The sequence below is a fragment of the Ascaphus truei genome, chromosome 14 (genome assembly GCF_040206685.1).
Source record: "Ascaphus truei isolate aAscTru1 chromosome 14, aAscTru1.hap1, whole genome shotgun sequence".
Taxonomy (NCBI): domain Eukaryota; kingdom Metazoa; phylum Chordata; class Amphibia; order Anura; family Ascaphidae; genus Ascaphus; species Ascaphus truei.
This window is the reverse complement of record NC_134496.1, coordinates 16,333,937-16,344,549: the sequence shown is the minus strand read 5'-3', so window position 1 is coordinate 16,344,549 and position 10,613 is coordinate 16,333,937. Positions and strand designations below refer to the sequence as shown.

Sequence of the window (10,613 nt, the reverse complement as noted above, 5' to 3'; positions counted from 1 at the left end):
GTCTGCGTGTGTCACTAGTCTGCGTGTGTGTCACTAGTCTGCGTGTGTGTCACTAGTCTGTCTGCGTGTGTGTCACTAGTCTGCGTATGCGTCACTAGTCTGCGTATGCGTCACTAGTCTGCGTATGCGTCACTAGTCTGCGTATGTGTCACTAGTCTGCGTATGTGTCACTAGTCTGCGTATGTGTCACTAGTCTGTCTGTGTATACGTCACTAGTCTGCGTGTGTGTCACTAGTCTGCGTGTGTGTCACTAGTCTGCGTGTGTGTCACTAGTCTGTCTGCGTGTGTGTCACTAGTCTGCGTGTGTGTCACTAGTCTGTGTATGTGTCACTAGTCTGCGTGTGTGTCACTAGTCTGTGTATGTGTCACTAGTCTGCGTGTGTGTCACTAGTCTGTCTGCGTGTGTGTCACTAGTCTGCGTATGCGTCACTAGTCTGCGTATGTGTCACTAGTCTGCGTCTGTGTCACTAGTCTGAATATGCGTCACTAGTCTGCGTATGCGTCACTAGTCTGCGTATGTGTCACTAGTCTGTGTATGTGTCACTAGTCTGCGTGTGTGTCACTAGTCTGTGTATGTGTCACTAGTCTGCGTGTGTGTCACTAGTCTGCGTCTGTGTCACTAGTCTGCGTAAGCGTCACTAGTCTGCGTAAGCGTCACTAGTCTGTGTATGTGTCACTAGTCTGCGTATGCGTCACTAGTCTGCGTAAGCGTCACTAGTCTGCGTGTGTCACTAGTCTGCGTCTGTGTCACTAGTCTGCGTCTGTGTCACTAGTCTGCGTGTGTCACTAGTCTGCGTCTGTGTCACTAGTCTGCGTCTGTGTCACTAGTCTGCGTATGCGTCACTAGTCTGCGTATGCGTCACTAGTCTGCGTATGCGTCACTAGTCTGCGTATGCGTCACTAGTCTGCGTAAGCGTCACTAGTCTGCGTATGCGTCACTAGTCTGCGTAAGCGTCACTAGTCTGCGTAAGCGTCACTAGTCTGCGTAAGCGTCACTAGTCTGCGTAAGCGTCACTAGTCTGCGTAAGCGTCACTAGTCTGCGTATGTGTCACTAGTCTGCGTGTGTGTCACTAGTCTGCGTGTGTGTCACTAGTCTGCGTGTGTCACTAGTCTGCGTATGTGTCACTAGTCTGCGTATGTGTCACTAGTCTGCGTATGTGTCACTAGTCTGCGTATGTGTCACTAGTCTGTGTCACTAGTCTGCGTGTGTGTCACTAGTCTGCGTCTGTGTCACTAGTCTGTGTATGTGTCACTAGTCTGTGTCACTAGTCTGCGTGTGTGTCACTAGTCTGCGTCTGTGTCACTAGTCTGCGTATGTGTCACTAGTCTGCGTATGTGTCACTAGTCTGCGTATGTGTCACTAGTCTGTGTATGTGTCACTAGTCTGTGTCACTAGTCTGCGTGTGTGTCACTAGTCTGCGTCTGTGTCACTAGTCTGCGTATGTGTCACTAGTCTGTGTATGTGTCACTAGTCTGCGTGTGTGTCACTAGTCTGCGTATGTGTCACTAGTCTGCGTATGTGTCACTAGTCTGCGTATGTGTCACTAGTCTGTGTATGTGTCACTAGTCTGTGTCACTAGTCTGCGTGTGTGTCACTAGTCTGCGTCTGTGTCACTAGTCTGCGTATGTGTCACTAGTCTGCGTATGTGTCACTAGTCTGCGTGTGTGTCACTAGTCTGCGTATGTGTCACTAGTCTGCGTGTGTGTCACTAGTCTGCGTATGTGTCACTAGTCTGCGTATGTGTCACTAGTCTGTGTCACTAGTCTGCGTGTGTGTCACTAGTCTGCGTCTGTGTCACTAGTCTGCGTGTGTGTCACTAGTCTGCGTATGTGTCACTAGTCTGCGTATGTGTCACTAGTCTGTGTCACTAGTCTGCGTGTGTGTCACTAGTCTGTGTCACTAGTCTGCGTGTGTGTCACTAGTCTGCGTATGTGTCACTAGTCTGCGTCTGTGTCACTAGTCTGCGTGTGTGTCACTAGTCTGCGTATGTGTCACTAGTCTGCGTATGTGTCACTAGTCTGTGTCACTAGTCTGCGTGTGTGTCACTAGTCTGCGTATGTGTCACTAGTCTGCGTCTGTGTCACTAGTCTGCGTATGTGTCACTAGTCTGCGTATGTGTCACTAGTCTGTGTCACTAGTCTGCGTGTGTGTCACTAGTCTGCGTCTGTGTCACTAGTCTGCGTGTGTGTCACTAGTCTGCGTATGTGTCACTAGTCTGCGTATGTGTCACTAGTCTGTGTCACTAGTCTGCGTGTGTGTCACTAGTCTGCGTATGTGTCACTAGTCTGCGTCTGTGTCACTAGTCTGCGTGTGTGTCACTAGTCTGCGTATGTGTCACTAGTCTGCGTATGTGTCACTAGTCTGTGTCACTAGTCTGCGTGTGTGTCACTAGTCTGCGTATGTGTCACTAGTCTGCGTATGTGTCACTAGTCTGCGTAAGCGTCACTAGTCTGCGTCTGTGTCACTAGTCTGCGTGTGCGTCACTAGTCTGCGTATGCGTCACTAGTCTGCGTATGCGTCACTAGTCTGCGTATGTGTCACTAGTCTGCGTGTGTGTCACTAGTCTGCGTATGTGTCACTAGTCTGCGTGTGTGTCACTAGTCTGCGTGTGTGTCACTAGTCTGCGTGTGTGTCACTAGTCTGCGTATGCGTCACTAGTCTGCGTGTGTGTCACTAGTCTGCGTGTGTGTCACTAGTCTGCGTGTGTGTCACTAGTCTGCGTATGCGTCACTAGTCTGTGTATGTGTCACTAGTCTGCGTATGCGTCACTAGTCTGCGTATGCGTCACTAGTCTGTGTATGTGTCACTAGTCTGCGTGTGTGTCACTAGTCTGTCTGCGTGTGTGTCACTAGTCTGCGTGTGTGTCACTAGTCTGTGTATGTGTCACTAGTCTGCGTGTGTGTCACTAGTCTGCGTATGTGTCACTAGTCTGCGTATGTGTCACTAGTCTGCGTGTGTGTCACTAGTCTGCGTCACTAGTCTGCGTATGCGTCACTAGTCTGCGTATGCGTCACTAGTCTGCGTATGCGTCACTAGTCTGCGTGTGTGTCACTAGTCTGCGTCTGTGTCACTAGTCTGTGTATATGTCACTAGTCTGCGTAAGCGTCACTAGTCTGCGTATGTGTCACTAGTCTGCGTCTGTGTCACTAGTCTGTGTATGTGTCACTAGTCTGCGTATGTGTCACTAGTCTGCGTATGTGTCACTAGTCTGCGTATGCGTCACTAGTCTGCGTATGCGTCACTAGTCTGCGTATGCGTCACTAGTCTGTGTATGTGTCACTAGTCTGCGTATGTGTCACTAGTCTGCGTATGTGTCACTAGTCTGCGTATGTGTCACTAGTCTGCGTATGTGTCACTAGTCTGCGTATGTGTCACTAGTCTGCGTGTGTGTCACTAGTCTGCGTATGTGTCACTAGTCTGCGTATGTGTCACTAGTCTGCGTATGTGTCACTAGTCTGCGTATGTGTCACTAGTCTGCGTGTGTGTCACTAGTCTGCGTGTGTGTCACTAGTCTGCGTATGTGTCACTAGTCTGCGTGTGTGTCACTAGTCTGCGTATGTGTCACTAGTCTGCGTATGTGTCGCTAGTCTGCGTCTGTGTCACTAGTCTGTGTATGTGTCACTAGTCTGCGTATGTGTCACTAGTCTGCGTCTGTGTCACTAGTCTGTGTATATGTCACTAGTCTGCGTGTGTGTCACTAGTCTGTGTATGTGTCACTAGTCTGCGTATGTGTCACTAGTCTGTGTATGTGTCACTAGTCTGCGTATGTGTCACTAGTCTGCGTATGTGTCACTAGTCTGCGTCTGTGTCACTAGTCTGCGTATGTGTCACTAGTCTGCGTGTGTCACTAGTCTGCGTCTGTGTCACTAGTCTGCGTCTGTGTCACTAGTCTGCGTATGCGTCACTAGTCTGCGTATGTGTCACTAGTCTGCGTCTGTGTCACTAGTCTGCGTCTGTGTCACTAGTCTGTGTCTGTGTCACTAGTCTGCGTGTGTGTCACTAGTCTGTGTATGTGTCACTAGTCTGTGTATATGTCACTAGTCTGCGTGTGTGTCACTAGTCTGCGTCTGTGTCACTAGTCTGTGTATATGTCACTAGTCTGCGTGTGTGTCACTAGATAGTCTGTAGCTGTAATTAGTCAGTAATAAGGAATTTATGAATACAGCCATCTTCTGCAAAACATCTTTTATTGACAATTACAAAATATTCCTATTTTAGCACTTACAGTGTGTTTTTTTTTTAAGTACAAAAAGTGTATCTGTGTTCGGTAGAAATATCGAACAGATTGAAGTTTGCATGAGAAAGTATTGATTTGTTTGGGAGGAAGGATTAACCCTTGCGGTATTAGGCGGAAAAAAAATCAAATCCTTCACTTTTTAGCAAAAGGCAAAAAATACACATCATGTGCTTTTCCCTGGGAGACATTTAAGATGGCTGTGTCCATGATTTGCCATAAATAGCCGCATGTTAGTAACTCAAATTGGGCTGATGAGTGCAGGAATAATGTAGAAGTGTTTGCAGAGCGGAAACGCAGGGACTTGGATGTGAGGTGAGGGCACGTGGCAGCGAAATCTCTGTGACGTGGATCAATACCACGAATCGGATACAAATTCTCCGCTTCCTCCGAAAGATTCATTCCTAATTAAAGTAACTGTTTGTATCGTGTGATTAAAGAATGTTTCCATTTTGTCCGGGAACACTGAATTTCAGCGTATCGGCAGCTTCTGTTTGTATCTCACTAATACCGGCTTCATAATTACTTTGCAAATTACCTGGGGCTTTGAGGACTGACAAACAGTCTGACCAGCTAAAGACATTAGATGAAGGTTGTAAAAACCCCTCTGAAGCTTTTGTTTCCCGTGAATGTTCCAGAATTCGATCAAAATACTTCCACTTGTCCGACTTTTTTTTAAAGGCTTCAATCAGCGGCATTTAACCCAATACATGTGTCACTGTGATGTGGTGGCGGTGGTCCTGTGTCACAGCGCGGGCGGGCAGCCTCAGGATAACGCTCCCTTTGTGCAGTACAGCTGGGACACGGTTCTGCTTAGAACTGGTCCGAGGTTTCTGGAACGAGAACTTCCAATCAAACGTTGCACAGGGAAGTAGTAATACAGCCATCGGCGAATAGCAAACAAAGTAACGGTACTCCTGGGTTTTCTATACAAATAGGTAACGGTACTCCCGGGTTTTCTATACAAATATGTAACGGTACTCCCGGGTTTTCTATACAAATAGGTAACGGTACTCCCGGGTTTTCTATACAGATAGGTAACGGTACTCCTGGGTTTTCTATATAGATAGGTAACGGTACTCCTGGGTTTTCTATATAGATAGGTAACGGTACTCCTGGGTTTTCTATATAGATAGGTAACGGTACTCCCGGGTTTTCTATATAGATAGGTAACGGTACTCCTGGGTTTTCTATACAAATAGGTAACGGTACTCCTGGGTTTTCTATACAAATAGGTAACGGTACTCCTGGGTTTTCTATATAGATAGGTAACGGTACTCCTGGGTTTTCTATATAGATAGGTAACGGTACTCCCGGGTTTTCTATATAGATAGGTAACGGTACTCCCGGGTTTTCTATATAGATAGGTAACGGTACTCCTGGGTTTTCAATATAGATAGGTAACGGTACTCCTGGGTTTTCTATATAGATAGGTAACGGTACTCCTGGGTTTTCTATATAGATAGGTAACGGTACTCCTGGGTTTTCTATATAGATAGGTAACGGTACTCCTGGGTTTTCTATATAGATAGGTAACGGTACTCCTGGGTTTTCTATATAGATAGGTAACGGTACTCCCGGGTTTTCTATATAAATAGGTAACGGTACTCCTGGGTTTTCTATATAGATAGGTAACGGTACTCCTGGGATTTCTATACAAATAGGTAACGGTACTCCCGGGTTTTCTATACAAATAGGTAACGGTACTCCCGGGTTTTCTATACAAATAGGTAACGGTACTCCTGGGTTTTCTATACAAATAGGTAACGGTACTCCTGGGTTTTCTATACAAATAGGTAACGGTACTCCCGGGTTTTCTATACAAATAGGTAACGGTACTCCTGGGTTTTCTATACAAATAGGTAACGGTACTCCTGGGTTTTCTATACAAATAGGTAACGGTACTCCTGGGTTTTCTATATAGATAGGTAACGGTACTCCCGGGTTTTCTATATAGATAGGTAACGGTACTCCTGGGTTTTCTATATAGATAGGTAACGGTACTCCCGGGTTTTCTATATAGATAGGTAACGGTACTCCTGGGTTTTCTATACAAATAGGTAACGGTACTCCTGGGTTTTCTATACAAATAGGTAACGGTACTCCTGGGTTTTCTATATAGATAGGTAACGGTACTCCTGGGTTTTCTATATAGATAGGTAACGGTACTCCTGGGTTTTCTATATAGATAGGTAACGGTACTCCTGGGTTTTCAATATAGATAGGTAACGGTACTCCTGGGTTTTCTATATAGATAGGTAACGGTACTCCTGGGTTTTCTATATAGATAGGTAACGGTACTCCTGGGTTTTCTATATAGATAGGTAACGGTACTCCCGGGTTTTCTATATAAATAGGTAACGGTACTCCTGGGTTTTCTATATAGATAGGTAACGGTACTCCTGGGTTTTCTATACAAATAGGTAACGGTACTCCTGGGTTTTCTATACAAATAGGTAACGGTACTCCTGGGTTTTCTATATAGATAGGTAACGGTACTCCTGGGTTTTCTATATAGATAGGTAACGGTACTCCCGGGTTTTCTATATAGATAAGTAACGGTACTCCCGGGTTTTCTATATAGATAGGTAACGGTACTCCTGGGTTTTCTATATAGATAGGTAACGGTACTCCTGGGTTTTCTATATAGATAGGTAACGGTACTCCTGGGTTTTCTATATAGATAGGTAACGGTACTCCTGGGTTTTCTATATAGATAGGTAACGGTACTCCTGGGTTTTCTATATAGATAGGTAACGGTACTCCTGGGTTTTCTATATAGATAGGTAACGGTACTCCTGGGTTTTCTATACAAATAGGTAACGGTACTCCCGGGTTTTCTATACAAATAGGTAACGGTACTCCCGGGTTTTCTATACAGATAGGTAACGGTACTCCTGGGTTTTCTATATAGATAGGTAACGGTACTCCTGGGTTTTCTATATAGATAGGTAACGGTACTCCTGGGTTTTCTATATAGATAGGTAACGGTACTCCTGGGTTTTCTATATAGATAGGTAACGGTACTCCCGGGTTTTCTATATAGATAGGTAACGGTACTCCTGGGTTTTCTATACAAATAGGTAACGGTACTCCTGGGTTTTCTATACAAATAGGTAACGGTACTCCTGGGTTTTCTATATAGATAGGTAACGGTACTCCTGGGTTTTCTATATAGATAGGTAACGGTACTCCCGGGTTTTCTATATAGATAGGTAACGGTACTCCCGGGTTTTCTATATAGATAGGTAACGGTACTCCTGGGTTTTCAATATAGATAGGTAACGGTACTCCTGGGTTTTCTATATAGATAGGTAACGGTACTCCTGGGTTTTCTATATAGATAGGTAACGGTACTCCTGGGTTTTCTATATAGATAGGTAACGGTACTCCTGGGTTTTCTATATAGATAGGTAACGGTACTCCTGGGTTTTCTATATAGATAGGTAACGGTACTCCCGGGTTTTCTATATAAATAGGTAACGGTACTCCTGGGTTTTCTATATAGATAGGTAACGGTACTCCTGGGATTTCTATACAAATAGGTAACGGTACTCCCGGGTTTTCTATACAAATAGGTAACGGTACTCCCGGGTTTTCTATACAAATAGGTAACGGTACTCCCGGGTTTTCTATACAAATAGGTAACGGTACTCCTGGGTTTTCTATACAAATAGGTAACGGTACTCCCGGGTTTTCTATACAAATAGGTAACGGTACTCCTGGGTTTTCTATACAAATAGGTAACGGTACTCCTGGGTTTTCTATACAAATAGGTAACGGTACTCCTGGGTTTTCTATACAGATAGGTAACGGTACTCCCGGGTTTTCTATATAGATAGGTAACGGTACTCCTGGGTTTTCTATACAAATAGGTAACGGTACTCCTGGGTTTTCTATACAAATAGGTAACGGTACTCCTGGGTTTTCTATATAGATAGGTAATGGTACTCCTGGGTTTTCTATATAGATAGGTAACGGTACTCCCGGGTTTTCTATATAGATAGGTAACGGTACTCCCGGGTTTTCTATATAGATAGGTAACGGTACTCCTGGGTTTTCTATATAGATAGGTAACGGTACTCCTGGGTTTTCTATATAGATAGGTAACGGTACTCCTGGGTTTTCAATATAGATAGGTAACGGTACTCCTGGGTTTTCTATATAGATAGGTAACGGTACTCCTGGGTTTTCTATATAGATAGGTAACGGTACTCCTGGGTTTTCTATATAGATAGGTAACGGTACTCCCGGGTTTTCTATATAAATAGGTAACGGTACTCCTGGGTTTTCTATATAGATAGGTAACGGTACTCCTGGGTTTTCTATACAAATAGGTAACGGTACTCCCGGGTTTTCTATACAAATAGGTAACGGTACTCCTGGGTTTTCTATACAAATAGGTAACGGTACTCCTGGGTTTTCTATACAAATAGGTAACGGTACTCCCGGGTTTTCTATACAAATAGGTAACAGTACTCCTGGGTTTTCTATACAAATAGGTAACGGTACTCCTGGGTTTTCTATACAAATAGGTAACGGTACTCCTGGGTTTTCTATACAAATAGGTAACGGTACTCCTGGGATTTCTATACAAATAGGTAACGGTACTCCTGGGTTTTCTATACAAATAGGTAACGGTACTCCTGGGTTTTCTATACAAATAGGTAACGGTACTCCCGGGTTTTCTATACAAATAGGTAACGGTACTCCTGGGTTTTCTATACAAATAGGTAACGGTACTCCTGGGTTTTCTATACAAATAGGTAACGGTACTCCTGGGTTTTCTATACAAATAGGTAACGGTACTCCTGGGTTTTCTATACAAATAGGTAACGGTACTCCTGGGTTTTCTATATAGATAGGTAACGGTACTCCTGGGTTTTCTATATAGATAGGTAACGGTACTCCTGGGTTTTCTATATAGATAGGTAACGGTACTCCCGGGTTTTCTATATAGATAGGTAACGGTACTCCTGGGTTTTCTATATAGATAGGTAACGGTACTCCTGGGTTTTCTATATAGATAGGTAACGGTACTCCTGGGTTTTCTATATAGATAGGTAACGGTACTCCTGGGTTTTCTATATAGATAGGTAACGGTACTCCTGGGTTTTCTATATAGATAGGTAACGGTACTCCTGGTATAAATACAATAGTGGTACTCCATACTGCTTAATACCCTTACCCTCCAACCACTCTCCGTTTTCCCGTGACGGGCGCTCGGAGAAGGATGTTGCATTGTGGGATTGGATGTTTAACACTTTCTCTGGCACTGCGGGTGTAGCGTACTCACCTGTGCAGCTTCCCGCACTTGACGCTGGACAGCATCTTCTCCTGGTCCTCGGTGGAGACGCAGCGCTCGTACGCGGACAGGAGGCTGAGGGGAGTGAAAGGGAAACGCATGCTGACACGGGGGGGACACGCAGGCACAACCATGGGATCACATGACAGGAAGGTCCCCCGGGACGTAAAGATACCGTTCTTCCTATCACGCTCACGAGATTGCAAATCATACATACACTTAGTTAAGTTATTGTGGGTAATAAAAGTGACAAAAACACAGCAAAGCACATAGCAAATGGAAATATTACTGTATGTATATGTATTAAATATATATATATATATATATATATATATATATATATATATATATATATATATATATACAGTGTTCGACAATTAATGATAACTACTCGCCCGTCGCGAGTGGATTTCGGCCGCTGGCGAGCCGTGCTGCAGCTCTAAGAATTCCCCTGCTCGTGCCAATTTTTTTTTTTTTAAATAAATAATCCCCCTCCCTGATTGGTGGGACGCGAGGAAGAGGGCCGGCTGGCAGCTCTGGGTCAGCCCCAACCCCCCTTGCCCCCTATCCCCGCCTTCTGCTCGGGGCGGTAGGCTGGGGGGGTCCCGCGGCTGCTGCCCAGGCACTTCCCCTCCGTCCCCCGCTCTGGTAATGGGAGCGGGGAAGCAGACTGGCATCAGCCTGCGCATGCGCACGCGAGGGGGCTGGGGGGTCCCGAGGCTGGCAGTTCTTCCGTCACCATGGCCGCAGCCTGCGCATGCACGCGCGGGGGGGGCGGGAGGTATTCTGGGGGGGGTCCCGCGGCTGCTGCTGCCCAGGCGCTTCCCCTCCGACCCACGCTCTGGTAATGGGAGCGGGGAAGCAGGCTGGCAGCGCTGGCTGCAGCCTGCGCATGCGCACGCGAGGGAGCTGGGGGGGTTCCCGAGGCTGGCAGCTCTCCCGTTGCCATGGCTGCAGTTCCTCCGGCCACGTTCCTCATGGAGAGGTTTGTCTGTCCTCCCGCCTGGCTGCCCGACCCCCGCGCATTGCGGCTCGACCTCCAACCTGCTTGCCGGGTTGCCTGACCTCCCGC

General features: G+C 45.9%; 1 protein-coding gene across 5 annotated transcripts in view; it reads right to left on the bottom strand.

The window, feature by feature from the left end:
* Positions 1-4,164: 4,164 nt before the first annotated feature.
* Positions 4,165-10,613, bottom strand: part of MUS81 (MUS81 structure-specific endonuclease subunit) — a 138,006-nt gene continuing 131,557 nt past the window's right edge. For 3 of the 5 annotated variants that reach the window (XM_075569839.1, XM_075569838.1, XM_075569840.1), the window contains exons 16-17: positions 9,533-9,724; positions 4,165-5,069 (exon numbers count right to left, since the gene is read on the bottom strand). In XM_075569839.1, the coding sequence (XP_075425954.1) occupies positions 5,003-5,069; positions 9,533-9,724 (259 nt within the window). In that variant the 3' untranslated portion in view covers positions 4,165-5,002. The remainder of the gene's footprint in view (positions 5,070-9,532; positions 9,725-10,613) is intronic. The other 2 variants (XM_075569841.1, XM_075569843.1) reach the window with 1 other exon arrangement.